Here is a 23,437-nt window from a genome sequence, read left to right as displayed (position 1 = left end):
TATTGGAGAATCGCATAATCTTTCTTTATTACACGGTACCCTGCTGGTTTTAATCCCTTTGACTTTACTTACTCTTGTTATAAGCATACTGTGTTTAACTGCATAACCTCAGAGTAGTCCTCTGCAAATGCCACCGCTTGTCAGGGGTCAGCTGTACAGCATACCTTCTCTTTAAGCTGATAAGCTTTTCCACTTGATCACACAGACATTTCAGGATAAGCCTCAGAGTATTTTAGAGAGATCTATCTAAAATGAAATGAATCCAAAAACCGAACTGGAGAACCGGTGCTTTGAAACCCCTGTGCAGAGCCGTCACAGCTGACTAGCGTGGATCTGCTGGGGGCTCCACTTTACCTGCTAACGAGCTAATTCAGCCACAACAGGCAGCCTGTCTGCTGTTATTTCTGCTCATCAGATAAATAGCGTCCTTCAAACAAGCATACTCACTCCATCGCAGTGACAGGAAATTGATGGGGGAGAACAGGAAGAGAGAGAGAGGGGAGGCTTAACTGGATTTGCCATCTTTTTTAATCCGAGTGTCTTTTGATGGCACTCAGACAATTGCCCCATTAAGGATGAAAGTGTTTCCACCCGTGTTTTTAGACAGTGCAAATCAGATTTCCGCTACACTGAGAGCTCTGGGTCAGTCCTTGCAGGGGCACGGTACCTATTTGAAAGAGAAGAATCCGTCCCCTTTGTTCCTGTTTGGGACTTAGTTCCCCACAGTATTAATGAGTGTTGATAATGAGTTGGACTGAAACGAATGGCTGGGCTTGCTGGTGTTGCTTGTCCCGGGGATAGGTGAGATTCCTTTGGCTGATTTAACTGACAGCCGCCTGAGTTTGCTGTTAAAGGGAGGCTTCGGTGTGGTGATTAGAGCGGGTGGGTGCGCGTGAGAAAGAGGGAACGAGCTGGAGAGTCACGGAATGATGTCGGTGCTAATTAATTTTTTGGCTCCTTGGTGCATGTTATGAAAGGCTCTGGCTCTTGTTAAAGAGTTCTCATTGGTCGTTAACAGGAGGAGTTTCCCGGCCGTGTGACTGAACGCTGCTGCGTTTTAACAATGCGGGACAGGCGAGTTACAGGCAGTTCTGTCACTCTGACCTTCACTAGCAGACGCCCGCGGATGCTGGCGTGTCGTCAGTGTCTCTCCTGAGTCACCTTAGAGCGATCACTGTGGTGTTGAGAGCTTTTTCAGGGGCGTTTGGTAGCTTGCAATCAGATCCAATACACAGGGGTCACTTGCACCACTGGAGGAGAAAACGATCAAATTAATTGCTCAATAATCAAACTACCTCCTTGGAAATCAGTTGAAATTGGCATTACAGGCTTTGAAGCAATGGCAGCGCTGTGCAGCGGTCTGGTGTCATTAATCCAAAGGGCACCTGTTGCGTTGTGCAGCGGTCTGGTGTCATTAACCCAAAGGGCACCTGTTGCGTTGTGCAGGAAATGAGCCAGGATGTCTCCCCCTTGTGCTTTGTTACTGCAGTGTGAGTTTGGAGGGTTCATACAGTCAAAGTGAACGCACAGAATGCAGTTTAACCTTTGCACAAACTTAATCAAGGTTAAGCAGCACGTGGATACAGTTTCCCAGGGCGTTGCTGAAGTGGCTGGGGGGATGTGCTGTGGCAGGCTCTCTCTCCCTCCTCCGCTGCAGCCCGGCTCCGGGTGAGAGCCCTCGATCCCTGATGGCCCCAGCGGGGCGCGGTGCTCCCCCTCAGGAAGCCAAGCTGTGTGATCTCCTGCGGGACCCGGAGCACCTGCGGTGCGATGTGTGGGCATTTGCATATAGATGAGAGCGGCGTGTGGTAAGTGGCCGAGGCAGAACAATGCCGGGTTTCCCGCTCGGAGAGGAGGGCCTGCTCAGAATCACCTGATTAACACTCACTTCCACCTGCGAGATTACGGGCAAGGTGTCGCAAGCGGACGGGAGAGACCCGCAGCATCTCTGTAATGCTGACAGACTGCCAGAGCCGCCGCGGACGCCAGGAGCGAATGAGATGCTTTTGGGGGAGAATGGGGCGTTTTTACAGAGGTCTGCATCAGTGGCTGTGTTCGCTTTGGGAGTACAGGGTTAGTACAGGGGAGTTAGTTGTGTCGTTCAGTGTGGGGAAAATGGTGTGATATGCTTGATGGAGACAGGTGTAGCTTCTGTGAAACGCTTACTCATTCTTGCTCTTGTTTATGACTTCGTAAAGTTATACTTGCTTGAGGAGCTCTGCTTCCTGAGTGCAGGCAAGTGAGATGCGTGTGCATCTGTGTGTCCTCATGCGCAGTCAGTGGTATCCACACAGCCAGTGTTACTGCCAAGTCTGAGACCCACCCACAGGATTGTAACGAGCAAGTGAAGAGAACTCGTAAAGTATTGAATTACATTATGCATAAAACCGTTCGCTTGCCACCCTTGACCGTGCGTTAATGTCCAGATGTGGTCAGATCCCCTCTTTTCTGCAGGCATTAAGCAGGGTGTGTGAATAGCTGTCTCTTTGCCAAAGCACATCAGAACTGTGAGAAATAGGGCCAGAAGCTGGAAAATGCCATATTTGACCCCATAAAATCTGTAAAAAGGTCTAAATAAAAGTGAATGTGTTTGGCAGGGCAGAGGCAAGGTATCTGACAACAAAATGTTCGAGTCTGTTGGCGAAAAGTCAATCCGTGATGCAAGACTGAAATATGTGGGCAGAAGAGAGAAAGAAAAACTTCTCAGGGCTGTGAAATCACAAACAGCCCTCCTCAACCATGAGCCTGCTACCAATGGTAGGACCTGGTGGACTACATTAACACCTGAAATTTTAGGATATAGTTAACAGCTTGGTTTTTCACAGCTATTAATTTCACAGCCTGTTAGCCCAAAGAGCATTCCTCTCAATCTGACAGGTAGAGCTGAGTGCAGGGTATAGATACTTAGGAAAGAAAAAAAAAAAGCAGTGATTCTTAGGGGAGATATTAAGGATAATAATAATAATAATAATAATAATAATACTAATAGATACTTAGGTAAGGCCTATGAAGTGTTTACCTTGTCGTCGTTTTACCTTGTCATTATATTATGTGGTTTCCAGGAGGTTGTTCATTGTAATGTTTGTTCTTTATAGTACTGAGCATTTGTTCCCCTGGAAATATTCAGAACGCTTGCCCTCTTTCACCTCCATCATTCAGCTTCATAGCTTATGCCAGAAGTGCAGAATAAGCTAAAGAGTAAAGCTCCCATATGAAACTGCAGGTCCTGGAAAACTGCTGCGCTCTCCGCTGAAGGGGCATTAGATGGTCGCTATAACATGCCTGGGTAAGGCAGCAGTGCAGTCTCTGAGCTGCTGTGCCCACATCCTCAGAGACTCCGCTGTGACTGGCTGTGGGGACCTCGGAGGGAGGTGAAGTGAGAGGGTGAGGGCGGGTTTTAGCTTTTAATAAAGCTGGGGATGGGGTGTGTGGGTTTGCTTTTACTCCGGAATTTAGCACAGGCCAGAGGGCTCACCCTTCCCTGACCACCCCGAGGGCTGAAAAAAGCACAAATGCATTTTTTGGCAGTTCAGCCAGGGAGAAAATCTAAAGTTTATTATGGTTTCGTTATAACCGCAGGCCATGCACCATTAATATCAGGCTTTGGGAACAAGCATTATCAGCTAACGTCAGATGAAATGTGTTCAGATGTCTTGTAGTACTTAAATATAACGTCTGTTTACGTTTGAGGTGATATGGAGAAAAGGTGAACTACCTTAGAAAGCGTATACCACATTTCTGAGGGTACATTCACTGCACATGTGTCAGGTTAATTCTGTAAACACTGCCGATGTCCTTGATGCTTTTACAGAGTCTACATTCTGAATAAATATCCTCCAGCAATACCACTATAGACTCTTGCCAGTGACTCATTCACTGAATAAATGATGAGTCAGGAGAGACTTTGGGCCTGTGATTGTCTCTGGTTTTAAACATCTTTCCACAGCGTCTCTCGTTCTTCTTCTACCCCCCTGGACTTTACCTCAAACACACCTTCTAACATGCTCAACTATGCTGGATAGTCTTACCGGTTGTTAGTCTGAGCTCATGATGAGTAATGTATGTTTTTATATATACCAAACGGAAGAAAATAACAAGCTTATGAAGGGTGTGGACTCTAGCAATATTACATCATCAGTGGGGCACTACCTAAAATTAGCATTGTGTCCTTGATGTCATTACAGGATTGTGAGTAATACTTGGCAGGAGTGATTCTGTTTTCAGAGATGGGGTTTCTGGTGCTTTTTCGGTTCCATCTCTCTGTCTCTGTGCTCTGCAGACGCCCGGGGTGCTGTCGGCATGTGGACTATGCAGTGTATTAATGCCCTGCCTTAATGAGCTGTAATTAGTCATCTGTGAGCTGCCAGCTATGAGTCCAGTCCTGGGGGCAGTTATAGCAGTGCAGTGCAGACAGTGCCTATCACTGATCCAGCATTCCGCCTGGGTCTGTGCTTCCAGTGGAGTCCAATTATGGGTTAAGAGCATCTACGCAGAGAGCAGCGTCTAATCAAAAGGCATCTCTCGCAGGACTTGACCTGCACCTCTAACGACAGGCGAGCGCCAGCGTTAGAAAAATGCCCCCCATGGAGGGGAGTGCTTGAGTGCACTTTAAGCAGCATCACCGACCCCCAGCGAGGAGCCCTTTATCTTCCTGTCTGTGATCTCCTGTGTTAGGGACAGGGAGCACACACACACACCCAGACAGCACCAGAACAGAGATAAGGACAGCAGCAGCATCAGCTCTGTCCGCAGGTCTCAGTGGGTGATGCAACCTTAATCTGAACTGGATAGGTTTAACACTGCATAGATACAGTGGCATTGTCCTGGGCTTGTCCTGGTTATTTTATATGGAATTCATATTGAGCCTGTATTTGATCATCATTTGGAGAAGACAGAAATGGTTGAAAGCAGTTTGAACATCACATTCATTCAGTGACAGTTTATACCACGTGTGGATGAAAAGGGTCCTGTGATCTACTCCTGCAGAAATGCCTGGTAATTTTCTATCAGTCGACTGCCGCTTTGAGTGCAGATCACAGAAGCACCTGTGTGATGAGAAATAATGAGCTGACGCTCTTATGCCACCCTCGGTCATGTCTTAAGGACATCGTGTGACTCCTGACAGACGCACACACACATGTGGTTAAAATGAACTGTCACCTGCGGTTTCACTCTGTGTTTGGGGACTTGCACTGACATTCCATTACAGGTGAACCTCAGGTTCAGTAGCAGATGCAGTGTCCATGCACCATACGGCAGGGAAAGAGAGCAGTGCTGTGCCAGGATCTTTTCATGGTAGAAATGTTGGGAAATAGATGTGTGGAGCTCTCGCCGGTGCACAGCTAAAGAGGAACAGGCTCATATAGCTCTCTCCTGGCAGGAGATACAGGTCAACTGACATGTAGCCCTCTCCTGGTTGGAGGTACAGGTGGACAGACTTGTGTAGTCTCTCCTGAGTGGTGGTACAGGTGTACAGACACATGTAGCTCTCTCCTGATTGGTGGTACAGGTGTACAGACACATGTAGCCCTCTCCTGATTGGTGGTACAGGTGTACAGACGCATGTAGCCCTTTCCTGATTGGTGGTACAGGTGAACAGGCAGCTCACCTGCGGTGCACAGCAGGAGGAAGATGACCGCCAGCACATTGAAAGACCGCTGACTGGTGATGCTCATCTTCTCGTCCTCCTGTAGGGGGCGCAGTGAAGAGCTGGGCGACTTTAGCTGAACTCAGATGCCCTCTGCTTCCCGCCAGCTCCCCTCATGGCCGTGGGCTGACCGCCGTTTCACCTGAGAGAGAATAACACACAGGGAAACACAGCCATTAGCCAAGTGCATAAGGTGTTTCAGCAGGAAAACAAAACCCAGGGAAACTTTATGGTTGGATTGTACCAGGCATAAATAAATCCATCTTGTAAAGGTCATGGTGTTTAAGTGTGAACTGTACATCCAACTAAACTTTTTCCCTGGGATTCATTTTCCAAAGCTTACTTTTTCCAAGAAAGTTAAAATGGCATTACATTGCATTACATGCATTACATTGGCATTACATTGCATTACATTGCATTACATTGCATTACATTGCAGTGTGACTTCCAGCACAAGAGAACAAGAGAAATGAATTTCAGGTGTCTACTCAGACCTAAACTGAAGATTGTAAGGTAAGTGTGGTTATTGTCAGGTGAGCTCCTGGGAAAGTGCCCACTGTGCTGTATGCTTCCGGTTCTGCGCGGTCTGCAGGTGCAGCATCTCTGGGTTCTGCCTCTGGAAGCTCGGCTGTAGCGGTGATCAGAATTAGCTGGCGGGTAAATGACAGAGCCACTGTACTGAGAGAATCCCTCTTGTTTAATACAGTGTGTCACAGCAAGCTTGCCATTAGCATCAAGTTCCCTGTCACGGCTGTCTCTGCGCTCAGCCTAAATGAGATTAATCTGCTCAGACGTGCACTTAGTTAAGCCGAATAGGCCTGAGCCTGCTCTTTAATTTGCTTCTCACTTAATTTCGTACCGGGAGATGTGTAATTCAAACCATTAGATCTCGATATTATGCAAAGCTTTCTCGCTGACGTTCTCCAGGAGCGGGGGAGAAATGGCCTCGGAGACGCTTCATTCGTGAGCCAACAAAAGAACAAAAGACTTGCGGTTTTCCACAATGGCTCTGGCTTTATTGTGCTTTTGGCTGGGATTGATACGGCTCTCTAGGAAACGCAATGACTGCGCCCAGCTTTGGCTGGGATTGATACGGCTCTCTAGGAAACGCAATGACTGCGCCCAGCTTTGGCTGGGATTGATACGGCTCTCTAGGAAACGCAATGACTGCACCCAGCAGAACTGTGTGTCTTTATGTCAATGGGGAATTCTGAAGCTCCTTCCTGTTACGTGTTAATGAGTCTTTAATAGTTCCCTGGGTTTCTGACGTATAGCCTGCTGACCAGAGAAAGTACAGACGCTTCAGAGGATGTCAGATGCTGTTGTTTATTTCCTTTCCGGGTATTTTGGTATTGATGGCCAATGAAAACACGTCATCCGTGTATCCCGCCATACAGACGGGGCCATTCTGATGCCCCTGGGGAGGGTTGAGAGCCTTTCCCCCCACTCTGGGGTTACAGACCGTGGACACTGCCTACACTGGCTCGGGTGCCTGCTGTGTGAGTTTCTCACTGTATCACTGAATCATTCTGGGAACACAGGCTCCTCTACAATTAAAATGAAAATTACAAGGGTGGCAGTGGTGACTCCTGGCAAAGGAAGAATATAGGCGTGAAAAGCCCCTTGTGAGCCCAGTGAGGCTGGTTTGAAAGCCGAGCTCATTCCTGTGCATGGAGAGCGGGTCTGATTCTGTTACTGGGTCACTGATTCAGAAAGTGTCTGAAAAACACAGCAGTTATAGATACTGACAAAAGTTAGGGAGATTTGGAACTCAGGGACCATGTCCTGCAGTACTTTTTTAATCCGAGTCCATCAGACTAATAGCCCATGACACGCAGGCAGGAAGTGTGTTTTAACATCCTGGTGGCAGTTATCCCCTTGTTGTGAGGCTTTCTCGACTGGAAATGGTGGCAGTTAATCAGCAAACCAAATCTGCCTCTGCATTTAAGCCGAGGGATTCGGGCTCCTCCGGGGGGTAGGAATGGACCTCTCATCCTGAAAATGAGGCAGATTCAGGCCAGAACAGAACCCACCTCTCTGATTGAGCAGTTCCACCCGGCGGCGCTAGTTATCTCAGCGGTGTTCAGCAAGGTGTTCGACGGGAGAGGGGTGCAGCGGAGCGCGGGGCTAAACGAGCATATTCCACTTCCGAAAGCGTGCGGCATGCCGTGTTTCTCTCTTCCTCTGTAACGAGCGGCGGAGATCCCCCCCGAGGCTCGTTACAGCTAACACACTTCCTGTGCCTCAGAGTAATGCATTTGGTGAGACGCGGCCTCATGCTGGGGAGGGAACGCACGGTCCCCCACCCTCAGCCCCTGCGTCTCCATGGCGGGTTTCAGACGGTGTTGTGCTGTACTCGTCTGGTGCATGCCGCTGTCATGTTTTGAACATATGCAGATCTGGGCGACGTTCATCACAGATGGAGGAACACTCACGGATAGAGAGTTTAGATAATGAGCTCTGATGTAGTGAAGCGGAACGTTTCCGTGGAAACGCACACGCCCCCTCACGCTGGAAACCGCTGGGGTTGAACCCATGTGTGTGCGGAAGTCGGCTCAGAACAGGAGCAGAAGAGGATCTCGCTCGTACTGCTCCTGAAACGAACATACGGCAGGCGTAATTTCACTTCTGAGGGACGTAATTTCAGCTCTGTCCCTTTTTCTTAGTTAATAATCACAGAATGGGCTGGCTCCCTGAGATATATGGTATTCCAAGTGCACGTCATGTTCTAAAAGAAAACTGCAGTTTTGTGGCATTGCAGACATCCATCATTTTAATGACCACTGACATAGAATAGAGAACCAGTGGTACTAAAGTACAGCAGCAGCTACTCCAGAAATGTGTGCTTCAGCTGAGGACCACAGCAGCCCCAGATCTGTCGCTGGCCTCTTTCTACATGGATGAATAAAGGGCTGCTTGTTTATCTGCGTGTAGAAGGAGGTGCAGACGGAGACAGAGGGCTGTATTTTGGACTTTTCTTTGTAGCCTCAGGGTAGCAGACGTTTCCCTCCCTGCGTGGTGCTATCAGGCTGCAGACGAGTAAACAGCACGAGGAGCTCCGTCGCTCTCGAGACGCACACACCTCCGAGACGCACACGCCTCCGAGACGCACACGCCTCCGAGACGCACACGCCTCCGAGACGCACACACCTCCACTCACCTGTGCCTCCCTCTCCCAGCTAACAGCGGCATTCTCATGCTCCTTACCCAGAAGGCTGTGCAAACTCAGACACCCCTCTCCCACTCTGTTCCATATCCTAGCCTGGTGAACCACTGTGAGGTGTTTCTGTGCTTTTTAAACACTCGTTTCTCACTGGGACACAGAGTGTTTGTTTTCACCGTGTAGCGTACTCATTCAGTTTCCTCTTTGTTGAGGGTATTTGCTTCAGAACTGCGTTTTACAGCGTCTAACACTGTATCATCAGTTTGCCTTGCCTACTGTACACACTGTACACTCGTACAGCAGAAGAGATTTAGCTTCAGTCCCATGCTCAGTGGGCAGAGCTGCAGTGCTCCTCCTCTGAGTCAAACCTGAAAACGTTTTAGTCACAGTCCAGTTGCCTCACCTCTTTGCTGCGCTGAATTATCTGCTCTCCATGCAGACTCCTTGCAGGAGAAAAGGGGATTTAAAGCCCAGCTGAGCAGCTCGTGGTGGTGGAGGCTCTGCCTTATTCGTCTGGCTATTATACTCCAGTCAGTGCATCTGCACTTTGTTCATAGCCAAACAAATAATCTCTCTGCTTCAAACTGACTGCCTGTCGTAATGCATTAGATTGCCAGAAGTTCCTCCAGGGACACAAGAACAGCGTAATGGCAGCAAATGAGATTTCCACACAGCACAGAGAGGAGGGGGGGGGGGGGTCTCAGAGGCACGTCCCCTCACAGTCAGCACAAATGGGACAAAAACGCATACAGTGCCTGATCAAAAGCATCGGATCAGTACCTTTTCATAATGACATCATTATCATATTTCATATTCCTGTGTCATAGTTTTTCTGATTTTGATTCTGAAAATCTAAATTATATGGTGGTGGGAAGCTCTAAGGGTTTATGAGGAAACTTAATGGTAATAATTAAAAAAAAAACATACAGATCGGCATCTATGGAAATAACAGCCTACACCGGACATATTTAATTTTCTTTGTAATGATCATGCAAACGGAGTGCCTGGAACTAGTGACTGGATGAGAGCCGTGTGCTTTATTAGCTGCGCTGGCGCGTGTGTAATGCCGTCTCCCTGTTGCTTAAGCAGACCTCCTCAGGGCAGCATATATGTGCTTGTGTGTGTAGCTGTAGTGGAGTAAAAAAAAATAACCGCCCCGAAGGCCATCATACACCCCTGCCATCCTCAGGGCCACAGACACAAGCGTGGCTCTCTTTGTTTTTGTTCGGTTGTCATTATTTCCGTTTTTTGTTTTCGTGGCGGTTATTTCGCTGCACCGGGAGACCTGCAGGCCCCGGCGTGTCCCGGCGTGAATCTGCCTCTGATGGAAGCTCCGCAGACGTCCCTGCCCGCGCCACACGTTTAATTTACACTCCAGGGTGTAAACAGCCCCCCTCTGCCTGTGCTAACGGGCGTTGGGAGGGGGGCGGGGAGACTGTCACGTTGGAAGCAGACGGCTGTCACACACACAGACAACTCCTCTGCACATTTCCACTCAGGCAGCTGGCAGCTCTCACTCCAAAAGCAGCGTGTGGCGGAGCCGGAGACACCCGGCCACTCCGGCGGCTTCAGCAGCCGCTCTGTGTCAGCCCAAAACGGGCGGAGCTATCGTTGACTTACTGATCTGGACCAATCATTAGCAACCAAGGAAAAGGCCAAGTGCTATGTCAGTGATGGACAACATCATGATGTTGTGTGGCATAGTGGTAAGGTGCACACGCTTGTAACCAAAAGGTTGCTGGCTCGATTCCCAACTGGGGCACTGCCGCTGTGCCCTTGGGCAGGCTACCTAACCCAGCCTTGCTTCAGTCAATATCCAGTTATCAAAAGCATACTGTGAAAATGATAATAATGTAATGTATTGCGCCTCCAAAGAGATACAAAAGAAGAGCTTCTCACAAGGTTTTGAATTGTGGACGTACCCCTCTTCCTCTGCATCCCTTACTGAGTATCAGGGAGGGCAAAGATGAAGCTTTAATATATACAGTTACTGCATAGAGATACGAAATACAGTTACATCACAGCTAATGTGGGAAGGATTGTATCTGTTTAGATGAGATGAGTACTATGCCAGTATCAGTTGGTTTCAGGTTTGCATTGATACCAGTATCAAATGGATTGAAGTTTGTGGTACTATACTAGTATTGATTGGTTTCAAGTTTGTAGCACAATACCAATATTGATTGGTTTCAAGTTTGTAGTACGATAGTATTGATTGGTTTCAAGGTTTTGGTACGATACCAGTATTGATTGGTTTCAGGTTTGTACTGCTGAATCTGTATTGATTGGTTTCAGGTTTGTACTGCTGAATCTGTATTGATTGGTTTCAGGTTTGTACTGCTGAATCTGTATTGATTGGTTTCAGGTTTGTACTGCTGAATCTGTATTGATCGGTCTGTCCTCAGATTTGTCGGCTGATTTTTATGAGAGTGAGGGCTATAGAATGACCCAGGCATAGCTCGGCGTGAGTGTTGCATTCAGTATGACTGCACCTCCTATTACAGGGTTTCCTGTGTTCAAACACGGAGGACCACCTGCACAGCACGTGATACACTCAGCATGCTCTGAGTGAGCAGAACGTAAGTGTTGGCCGATGACAGTGTCTCTCTGATCAATAATTCAGAGCAGGGTTCTCGGGTTAACCTGCAAATAGGGGGGATCAATAATTGTGGGATCATCTTCTGCGTCCAAGTTCAAGGTTGTCACGAACGTCTGGAGACCATCATTTAGTTCCGGCAAGGAGGCGTTTTTTTCCATCTAAGAAAGGGAGCGTATACATTTCAATGACTTGAAAGCAGCAGCAGAACTTGGAAACTTTTGTCTCACTGTAGTGGGTGGGTATCTGAGCCTGGCTTAGTGGCCCTTTCACACATATAGAGAAGCACCCCGCACTGGGCAGCAGTGATAGTCTTCTTCTGTTTTTCTAGTGCCAGAGAAAGTGCCAGTCTGTTCGTCAGGGGTAGGTTTTGAGAACTGAGACCATCTCATGCAGTTTTGAAATGAGAGGTAAATATCCTATTGCGTTTTCTGTGAGATGAGAGAACTTGTACCAGCTATAATCTACTGCAGTATGCGGAAACAATTCTCTTCCCTCCCACTATAAGAACATTAAACTGAAAGTGCGGTGATCCTGAACACAGAGAGGGGTGAAGACCCCTCAGGAGGGCCGCAGCGTCTGTCTGAGAATTTCATTACAGAAACTTTCCCTGCCCAGTTATGAGTGTGTGGGTGGATTCTGATTATCTCCTGTCCGTTGTGAGCTGGCCATGAATTGTCAGGAATTTAATGACTTGCTTTTGATGTCCATCCTTTCGAAAGCCCCTTTTATGCCAGATGAACGGCTGCCTGTCAGATCAAATGCTGCTGAGCATTCTGGGAGATTTCCACTTAGATTTGCGCATGCATCCTCAGCAGTCACATTAGGGACCAGAGGCAGGTTAGTGTTGATCCAACCTGCCAAAAATACAGAGAGTGACATTTGCCAAGTCTCAGGGTTAATGCCTGTGGCGCTCAATGAAGGACCAAGGTTGAGTCCGTCATATTGGCAGTATTAAATCCATAATCCCAGCACTGCCAGCTCTTTTTATGAATACTGATATGTCCCCTGACTGACTGCTGAACATAGGCCTTTGTCTGAGAGACAAAGTTAATTTTTTTTGTTGTTGTTGTTGTTGAAAGTAGAGTCCGTGACTTGTACGCTAGAGAAAAAGCTTGTTGTTTCCTTGGAAACCATCTGCCACAAGAGAAAGAGGAAGAAGGGAAGCTTGTATTTGTCCAGCAATTAGCATCTGTGTTTATGTACAGGAAATGAAATGGTGTGCCCAGAAAAGAACAGGGAGGCAGCGCAGCGGGTCGTCAGGGAGACGTGCACGGGGGGCGCGGCTCGCGCTGGATAAATTGGATCTGCCTTTATGTGCCTGCCTGCACGGGGGGATATTTTTTCATGCTTTGTTAAATTGACTTAAACAGCAAAGGCAATTATGAAGGTCATTTCAGTTTAGGGCCTGTTGTTTCCCTTTTACTTCTGGGTGGGTAGAAAATGGCCCCTTCCTGTTATTAAAATTTGTCTGCCGTACAGGATCTCAAAGGCAGAGATTAAAGACAGGCACGGGCATGAACAAACCGCTGCGATCACTTTCATCTTTAGTGCTTTATGTATTTCACGGAATCGTGTGTAGTAGGTTTTCTGTCATTTCTTCACTGACCTTAATTGAGTGAAGGCTTACTATTCATAGGTTAATGAGATTGATGTTGCATGTTAATGCAAGTTTTTTGTAAAATACATAAACTCATGTAAAATACTTGAGTTATCATGTTTGTATGGACTTTGACAGAAACTGCTGGATGTTAGGTTGGCCTGCATGGAACACTGTTAACATTAAATAGAGGTTTAAACTGTGGAGTGACATTGTTGCACAGTGATATCAATATGTGCGCTACAGAAGGAGGTATAATGAGACTGCCGCAAGAGTCTAATAAGTTGAATCCATTAAACAATCATAGACTCCGAGTGACACAAGAGCTGGAATTAATTACCCCACATTTAATATAAGCTTTATTTCTGCAGCCTGCCAAACACAGGCCGAGTCTGAGGTACAAAGACGGCGGCGCTCACCTCTGCATCAGCTGAGAGGGTATTTTTAAGGCTCCTTTTAAAGTCTGAAATTATACACTCAGAGGTATTAGACAGGGGTTTAATAAACAGAGGAAGCAGCTGTGATTTATTTTCGTATGAAACCACTTAGCATCACTGTTATCCTCTGCTTGTGGGCGGAGCTGGTGCGTTTTCATTTGGTTGGGTTTTGGTGTGTGTGTGTGTGTGTGTGTGTGTGTGTGTGTGTGTGCGTGCGTGCGTGTGTGTGTGCGCGTGCGTGTGTGTGTGTCTGTGTGTGTGTGTGTGTGTCGTGTACGTGTGTGTATGTCTCCGTGTGTGTGTCTCCACGTGTGTGTGTGTCTCCGTGTGTGTAATGTGTGTTGTGAGGTTGGGCTACACCTTGCTCTTGCCCAGTGCTCTGATCATGTGATCAGACTTATTCCTTGTAGAATCTGTTAAACAGATCTGTTTCAGAACTCAGCCATAGATGATGGTCATTTATTGTTCATTGGCTAAACCGTTTTACACATCCAAGGGCTGCTCTGCTATCCAAATAAACGTCTTTGGTGAAGCAGTGAAGCAGAAGACTCTATAGGGGCCATCCCAGCACCAGCTCATCAGCCAATCAGGACATCTGTCACCATGTGGAGGATGTGATGAGCCGTAAAAGAATGATGTTACCTCTCCAAAGATTTATAGGGTGTGTATGGGGACCAGAACTGGCCTTGTGCCCTTTTATTTGGGTTGTGTTATTCTTGGCTAGCCTGGGCATCTTAAAATGAAATATTTCGATATCCTGCCACTCAATCATCTGTGATAAAAATTTAAGCCTGAAATAACAGACTCTCCAAAGGAAATAGGGAGTTGAAGACAGTTATTTGGCTGTTTATTTGACTGGTTATTTGACTGGTTATTTGGCTGTTTTGCCATGTGTCACAAAGAACACTATGAATATGCCCTTAAAGGCTTACACAAACAAACTGCTTTGACGAATGGCTTGAGAGCTTGAGATTCCTTAGCTACTTTATATTAAATCTCGGAAACCAAATATAATAATGATCGTAGAATTTGGCTTTTTACTGGTCAAGTTGGTCTGCATATTGCTGCAGTTTGCCATGCAGTTTGACTATTGCCAAATCCTAAGAAGATACTAAAAAATGTCACTGTATGAACAAAATCTTTTTATGCTTACACCTCATTCAACCATATGGAACATGATTGGCTAGTTTTGGTTGCTGTTGTTGCTCTTAAATATGTTACAGGGTACAAAACAACAAAATCCCATTACATGCAATTTGGCCGTTGATAGTTTAGCAATGGAGATAATAGTTTTTCCTTTTTTCTTGGTCATCTCACACAAAGTTGTGACCACTGGTAACAGTATTGTGTTATGTTGAACTTGGTGGAAGACTGTGATGCAGTAGAACTATGATGGGCATGTCCCACTTCTCTTCTAGCGTGCATTTACAGCCTTCTGCATGCCTGAACCTGGCGTGGATTTGACCCGCAACATAAATATTTATGCAACAACAGAAAAAGCTTAAGAAGAAGCATATGGGCTCTCTGTAGAGTAAAATAGGCTGCTGCTGTTTGTTCATGCAGGGACCATGTAATACCCACGACCAGTGTTACACTGTGTATGTTTGGCATGCCTTTTCATTCTTACAGAGCTTAGCAGATTCTGTATTGCGTTCACAGCAGTGAAGACTGTGACAGGAGCTGTAATTGGTTATGTTAAGGCTGAAGTCCAGTGTAGGGACTGCTTTGGTCTTATCTGAGTGAGCTCTGGGAGGAGGCCCATCGATTGCCTTTAAACCTAAGCAGAGCTGGCATGTAATTGCGGTGCTGGCTCTGACCAACAGCTGAGCTACAGTACGCTCGCGTTTCCCTGCCTCGGCTGCTGCCGCCTGTCTTTGCTGTGTTCCAGAAAGCAAAAGGTCACAGGCCTAGCTTTGGGTAAAAAAAAAACAGAAGCAATGCAAACTAAATCACCCACAATTCCTGATAGCAGTAAAAAAAATGATTGTTAGTAAAATGATGAATTTCTTCTGCTTACTACCATTGGATACTACCGTTGGATTAATGGGGTTTATGATGAAATTTTAATATGAGCGCATGTACTGCATTCATACCCCAGGACAGGTCTGCAAACCTGGATAACAAGAATCACGGGTGTTTCAGGAGAGACTGTGATGTACTGAGGATGATGAAGGCTGATGAAGGTGAGAGGCAGTGATCTCCTGTGTATAGGCTGTGGAGTTTGGAGGCTCCTCAGATCACCGGTCCGCTGACAGTGATGGAGGGCCAGGTCAGATCAGAGGCAGCGATATCTGCTCTTTCACTGCTCCAGTTTCCGTACTACAGATGTACTGAGGGACAATATTGGTTCTGATTCACAACTTATTTAAAGCCACATGAATTATTAGTCACTGAAATAAAGAGACTGTTGATTCTAAATACAGCTCCAGGGTAATTAGGTTTAGTGTAAGCAGATTAAGTATTGATTGCATTGCATTAATGGTATTATAAAACTCCTCATATCCACCACCCCCCACCATAAAAGACAAAAAAACCTGCTGTGAAATGCAGAAGAAAAAAAAATCAAGTGATGCTGAATATCAGAAACTCAGTGCAGCAGTGTGAACACTGGCAGACACCCCGCCCAGGTTACAGAGAGAGGGATGGGTTCATTAGGCGTTATCTAATATAATCATAATCATAACCTAAACAAAAATGAAGATAGCCACACTGCCACCTGTTCCTTCCTTCATCTTTCTGGGAGGTCCGCAGGTCTGCGGGTCCTTACATTACATTATTGGCATTTATCAGATGTTCTTATCCGGAGTGACTTACATCAATTACAGGTGTTTTACGATGTTAAACTGTGATGTGTCCAGCGCTTTGCCCTGGCTCCACATTAGAATGACAGGTGATAAGCATTTACTTTTTATACAATGAGATGAGAGATCCCCTGCACTTTCCTTCATACTCTGGCTGTATCATAGCTCTGGAAGCAATCGTTTTTTGTAAAGTAAACAGTGCTAACCTGGTTCATTTGGGTGGCAGGATCTTTAATGGACTGGAAAGTCACATGACTCAGTCTTCCCCATGGTCTCAGTGCCTAAGCTCTTTTTCACAGGGATCATTAATCACTGTAGGTGGAGCAGGTCTCGTTCGGCTCGCCTTTCTGCTGGTAACATCGGAGGGGTGTTTGCCCATCGGCGCATGGTTATAAAAAGCTACCTGGCCATTAAGGAAACGGCACAGGCTACACCTGCATCAGACTCCCGCGAAACGCTGATCTCAATGTGTGGTGCACACCGCCACCGGCCGCTGCTGGTTTGTTAAACCTCTGCCCATCCCAACTGGCCGAGATCCATCTGCCGTCAGAGCGAATCAGCGCTCTGTCTGACTGAAGCAGCACTCTGCCAACACAGGGACCAGCTTACCTCTGCACCTGCACACACCTGCACACACCTCAGGCTGCACTTTCTGTGTGTGATACACTCCAACATGCACCACGAAGCCGTGGCAAAAACGCCACCCCTTCCTCTCAGCCATCATTCTCAGTTACTGTGAGATGGGGGCTGAAAGGCCAAAGCCATTTCCAGCGGGGTAATAGCTTACCTCTGATAGAGCAGGTGCTCTGGCACGGGGGTGGGAGGGACTGTAACAGCCCAGCTCACCTGTCACTTCCTGTACACATGCCCTGGCTGTTAGCTGATAGCTTCGCACAGAACCTCACCTTGACCCTACAGTGGAAACGCTGCTGCTTCTCTGGCAGTGCAAGGTGGTGATGACGTGAGGCCCCTTTCCACACGCCACACTGATTAGGGCGTAATAGATGGGCTGCCAGCTGCCATTCATTTGATGTGCCTTTTAGCCTTCCATTGCAACACCTGCTGTGTGGCCATCAGCCAGGAACAACATGGACTCCATTCAATCTCACTACAATGAGCTTTGTCCTTCACCTCCAGCAATACAGTGAAAGAAGTACTATTTTTGGTGTGGCTTTAACAAAACATGTGGGTTGATGATTTGGAAAAAAAATGTAACACTTAAAGGTACGGACAAAGCACATTGCGGTCATCACGAATTTGGGCTTAACTAATGCAATGCAGATGGCACTACAGTGTATAAATAAATGCCCGGTTGTTATTACATATTTGGCATATTTTGAATGTTTCTAGATATCAAAAGTGGCCATGAACTACTGAAGCTTTTATTTTTAAATTCAGTGATCTGCCTTTATAAGCCAGAAGCGAGGAATTTGAAATGTTTGAAATATTTAAAACATAAAGTGTTGTTTGAAGGCAACATTAACACATTGAGAGAAAAAAGGATTCATGTTGCTAAAGAGTCTTAGCTCTGTAGCACAGGTTTGAGCTGCTACATCAGTCACCTGTAGAGCAGGTGTGTTAAACTCTTAATGAGTGTCCAGTGAAACTTTTGCATGAGGTGTTAAATGGACTTTTTGTATGAAGTGCAGCACATTTCTGGTACTCCCATTAATGTGCTTTTTTCAGTTCTTATCAGAATTTTCCAGCAGGTTTCTCCATCCAGAGTATTTTATGGAGAACGCAGGGGGGAATGCAAAGGGGACACATAATCCGACCGGACATTTTCTTAGCAAATCAAAAGTGAGAATTGAAAATAGCCAGAGGGAAAAATGCTGTCTTTCAATTTCAATAACTTGCTCTTTATTCTGCTCTTTTTAAAATTCCCAGCTAAGCCATCCACACAAGGTACAAATACTCTTTTTTTCAATGTTCCTGCCTTATGATCAAAAACAGCAGGAGTCTGTGAATTGTGGGGAAATATCTTTGTGGAACCCACTGGCACGTGAATGACTGCTCTTTCAGGAATAAGAGACTCCACACAGACTTATCAGCCATTTTCTCTGTTTAGCTCAGTGTTGAGCTTTTGCCTCGTCAGTCTGTTAATGCCATTGTTAGCAGCTGTTTTGTTCTGGGTCAGTGGGCTCTCCCCTCATCCTGAGATCATAGGCATGATGACGTGTTCCCCAGTGGAAGTAAACTCAGCATGTGAAGCTGAAGGGTTTGGTGCCTGTGTGATGTGCCTATGGCCACGCACTGTCTCCAGCTGTTTCACTGTAGCCCTGTTGATACTGGGTAAGGGAAGGTGTGAAGTGGTTTCATGTGAGAACAAAGGGCCAGTCTCCATGGCCTCATCACCAGCCTTACCATCAGCATAACATCCAGTAGAGTCTGAAGTGGCAAATAAAGATGTATAGTCGTGTTGTTTATTTGTGATTCATGGTTGCAAATATTCATGCCAGCCAGTATTATGTAACTACGGTATACATATTAATCAGTTGGTTATTACATTATTGCATGTTTTTATGCTGAAAATGTGGTTGTTTTGTGTCACGAACATACAAGTCTCCCTTAGCGGCATAGGGCAGTATTTTATAATTCCTCAGAGTGATCTCCCAGTGTATGTTGAGGGTCTCTTAATAATTTTAATCTCCCAGACCAGATGAACATCTGTTTGAGACTGCAAGGGTCCCTACTGACCCTGCAATGACCAGTACTGCTGCTCTTTCCCTGTTGATTGGCCTCTTTTTTATTACATATTTTATTGCAAGTGTGAGTTTGGCAGAGTAAAACTTAGCTGAAAAAGTTACAAATGTTCTTCACGGTTATTGAGATCGTTTGTTTTTGAGTTTATTGCTTTGTTTCATACGTCTGTTCTGATCTATTTAATTAGATACGCCTGTGTGGAACTCCTCGGTGTTTTGCTTTTAATTAGGGTGAATCTGTCACTAGAAGCAAAGACTCTGTTTCGGTTTTGAATTTTTTTCCCCCTGAAACCTTAATGGTGATTAAGCAGCCTTGGCTCTTTCACCGGTCATTTATTGGCTTGGTCTTTCAAGCCTTCTTATCCTTATCACACCCAAAAACCCACATCATTTGGGCCCAGTTATAGAGTATCTGCATGTCCATCAGTGCCGGAGAGCAGAAGCCAGCAGTTAGACTGAAGGATGCATGGATTATTTCTCCTTGCTGGCGATAGCGTGCTGTGTTTCGCTGCGCCTTACCCCAGATTGGCGGCTGATGGCCTTTCATGTCTAATTGTTACAACGTTTGAGCTGACGCCTCGCGGCCACGCTGGAGCTGATAGGGTGACGGGGGAGCGGAGGCGGAGGAGCTCCTAGATAAGCATCTGCAGGGGAAACTGATATGATGGCTGTGTGAGAGGCTGGGTCTCGCGTTTCAGCCCGGCACTGTGTGGTGGCTCTTCTGGCCAGGGGGGCGGAAGAACGGCCCTCTGGGTAACGGGGTAACCAGGAAGCCCTCATCAATACGTAACACAGTTTATTGGACACAAGCCGCAAATATAATGGAGCGTGGCTGTACCATAATTCCTCTCTCGATAGAAAGCACACGCAGAGTAACTGGAGCTGTTGCTTAGCATCTCTGAGGTTGCCAGGTGCACGTTTCCCCCTCAGCCGCGGTGCTCTCATCAAACCCATCTCTTCTCACCCTCATCCTGGGAGGTTGTGCACCTTTGCCCTCAGCGGCCTGCAATCTCTCTGCAGTCAGAGGCTCAGGGGGTGCAGTGTGATTAAACAAATAGAGGTAAAGGTATTTGTGCGTCTTTGGAGCATTCATTCTGTCTCTTTGGTTTCAAAGAAAGTTGGAAGCAGCTCTTTCTGCTCAAGGCTAGTGTTCCTCCGCTTGTTTTTCTGGCACTGTCCACCTCTGCGATTTCAGTATTGTACTTTATCTCAGAGAATCTGTGACATATATCTAATCTATGACAGCTTGGCAAAGTGGTTTGGGATTCGCAGAGGAGGTCAGGAGGTTGCAGGCTCCATTCCTAGGGCTGAATGACTTGTCCTCACGAGGGATTTAGCCAGAGCTGCTGCAGAAAGTATCCCGGTAGCAGTGAGCTGTAAACTATGTTAGTTTCTCTGGATTAGTGTCTACAGAGTAAATCATAAATAAGTAAAGTGATTCTTCTTTTCCTCTCGGCTCTGGTCCAGCCATGCTCAAACATCAAACTCTCCTCTGCTGAGAGACAGCTGTTCATCTCATAATGTCTGTTTCTTCCCTTCACCTGTGGCTGCTCCTCCTTCACACTGGGACAGTGGTGATAGCCTCATGATGGTGACAAAATATCGCTCATTAATCCAGCGCCTTTGTTCAGCCACAAAGGCCAGCTCTCCCCTAAGAGTGATTACAGCCACTAAAATTAGGCTCCGCATGAGCTAAATTTGGGGTCCTGTGGCAGGGCTGAAGTCTAACAGGAAGGAACATGACCGTTCTGCTGCAGAAGGCGTTGGAATGAAACTGCTCACTTCTTGACTCTGAGCTCTTTGTTTGCCTGCTTGTGTTTCTTGGCTTCTTTTCTACACTTCAGAGACATGCAGCTGATAGCCTTTCTCAAAGCTAAGAGACCCCAAGCAGTTGCAGGCAGGACCACCTCCCAGCAGGTGGTCTTGGAGACGTGTGGATGCTGATCTTGGCGCACTAAGCATTCTTATGTCACACTGGCGCTCCTGTGAACAATCTGCTGTACTGCTGGGCATTGCAGCTTCTCCTACTCTTTTCTCCTTGACTACTGAAATACATCTGATTCCCGGTTACCCACAAAGTCAAAGAAACCCCAAAACTCCTGTATCCCCCCCTCCCTCAGGACCTGGTTACTGCTGTAGGTCTCCCTGCAGGCTATAGTTGTGATTAGGGTATACACAGCTCTGTCTGTGGAGATAGGACTCCCAGAATCTCTATCCCTCACTGATAACAGCCCGTCACACCAAGTCCCAAGCGTAAAACACATGGAGCAGATACAGGAACGTCAGCTGATAAAGACAACTGGAGTGATTAACTGGCAAGGGCACTGCCTCTTTAATCATGCCTCTAAATGAATATGGGGAGAACAATAGTAGCATTAAGGACAGATCAATGTGCAGCTAATTTGACTGGGACCTTCATTACAGTCAAGACTGGATGAATATACATTCGTCCTCATCTGTATCCTAACATGACTGGGGTGGTCGATATCATTTTAATTTATCAGCATTACAGCGGCCCTGATCTGATAGACTTCACAGTATTTAATCTTGTTAGAAGCCTTTTAATTCAATCACAGCCAGATTGTTCCAGTAGATCATCATCTTGCACAAGACTCACAAAATGCATTTCATGAGAGCAGAAAAAAGAGGAAGCCCTCCTGAAAATGGTGAAAAAGCAAAGTCTTTCACCTGTTGTACTTTTGTGACTGCTACAGCCATGAGCTCTTCTGCATGAAAGGGCACAGTGGAAAGCCTCGATGTGAAATTAACACACAGTTGGTGACGTGAACTGCATTTGGCACAGTTTCAGGCTCCCCCACACTCTGCCTTCACCAGAACAAAGAAAGAAACGTGCTCGGCGCTTCGCCACAGAGGTGTAGAATTTGACAAAAATCAAAGCTGGCATCGTTAGTGATGGCACCCTATTTATATATTCAGCGGAGCTTCTTGGCATCTTGCATCTGACAGTATTTCATAATTGCTGTGTCCTGTCAGGGTTAATTACATTCAATCAATGTGGAGTTGTTTACACAGACCCCCGCAGAGTGGCTAATGAAAACTTTGCCATTCATTAATCTGCCTTTCCTGCGCTGTGCAGAAGCTCCAGAGCTTGTTTGTGTCTGTGAATTATTCAGCACACCTAACCGTGGTGTAACGGAGCTGTCGGTAATGACGGCTGATCCGCCGCTGTCTCGGGGACGTTACGAGTGGCAGCGGGTTTCCCAGCGGCTTGAACGGGTTTCCCGCTTTGCGGTGGTTAAAGTTGGAGACCCGTGCGGGGGTAATAACGGGCATTACTGCTGACAGACTCGCAGCCTGAGCACTTCACCCACGGGCTGAGACAAAGAGAGAGAGAGAGAGCGCTTGCTCCGTGGAGCCAAGCGTGCAGAAGGCTGTGTCTGCTCTGGAGCGTGCTGCTGCCGCGCACTTTGCGCTGTTAAACAGTTCTCAGCGCGTGTGAAATGCAGTTATTCCCCCCGGTGCAGGCGGCACCGCGGGCTGCCGGCGCTGCTTTCATCATCCCTGCTTTAATACCCCGCGTGCCACGCTGCCGTCCAAGTTCCTGCTTCCAACTTCCCCGCGCCGTGTGCCAGTTCTGCCTAATCGCTGCACACGCAGAGGGGGGATGAAGCCCTCTGCTTCACACGATCACAGCACCGAGGGCGAGAGCAAGCCCTCACCTGGCCACCAACACAGCAGCACTCACACCTCCAACCCCGCCAAACTTCCGACCCCCTTGAGCAGATGAGAAACTCCGACCCCCGGGACGAACCCCGCGATCACTTTGCGGTTTTTGTCAGAGTGAGAATCCTTTCACACAGATGCAGTGATGCACACCACACACACACACAGAAAGCGGAGGAGGAGGGGAAGGAGAACTTTCCCTCTTTCAGTCACAGACACTCAGTCACATCGCGGGGGAAAGGAGGCTAATGATGAAACTGCTCTCCTGTTACTGATTTAAAGCAGACTTTCAGACTCACCTCTCTGAGAGACTGTTGGGGTGCAGGGAGAGGAAGGCTGGCACTTTTTCGGTCAGTGGTCCCCCTGTTGCTCCATATTCCCTCTGTTCCTGATAGAGCCCAAATCGGGGGACATCCTGCTCATTCCCGGCTAGCAGAGTGAGACCAGAGCCGCCCAAATAACAGAGGAGAGAGAGAAAAACAACTGAAGGGGAAAAGCATACACTCCTGACTCTGCTGCGTGGTATCCGAGCAGTGAGAGCGCAGAGAGAGGAGAGAGAGAGAGAGCCACTGAGCGGGCGAGTGAGAGAGAGAGGGGGAGAGAGAGAGAGAGGGAGAGAGAGAGCCACTGAGCGAGCGAGTGAGAGAGAGAGGGGGAGAGAGAGAGAGAGGGAGAGAGAGAGCCACTGAGCGAGCGAGTGAGAGAGAGAGAGAGAGAGAGAGCCACTGAGCGAGCGAGTGAGAGAGAGAGGGGGAGAGAGAGCCACTGAGCGGGCGAGTGAGAGAGAGAGAGAGAGAGAGAGAGAGA

At 47.2% G+C, this 23,437-nt stretch overlaps 1 protein-coding gene across 2 annotated transcripts in view; it reads right to left on the bottom strand.

Annotated features, from left to right (window-relative positions):
* LOC118772197 (protein shisa-like-1a) overlaps window positions 1-23,204 on the bottom strand; it is a 39,678-nt gene extending 16,474 nt beyond the window's left edge. For both annotated transcript variants that reach the window (XM_036520498.1, XM_036520497.1), the window contains exons 1-2: window positions 22,930-23,204; window positions 5,609-5,789 (exon numbers count right to left, since the gene is read on the bottom strand). In XM_036520498.1, the coding sequence (XP_036376391.1) occupies window positions 5,609-5,675 (67 nt within the window). In that variant the 5' untranslated portion in view covers window positions 5,676-5,789; window positions 22,930-23,204. The remainder of the gene's footprint in view (window positions 1-5,608; window positions 5,790-22,929) is intronic.
* Window positions 23,205-23,437: the final 233 nt, after the last annotated feature.

Source organism: Megalops cyprinoides, chromosome 25, assembly GCF_013368585.1.
Source record: "Megalops cyprinoides isolate fMegCyp1 chromosome 25, fMegCyp1.pri, whole genome shotgun sequence".
NCBI lineage: Eukaryota > Metazoa > Chordata > Actinopteri > Elopiformes > Megalopidae > Megalops > Megalops cyprinoides.
This window is presented reverse-complemented; position numbering and strand designations above follow the sequence as displayed.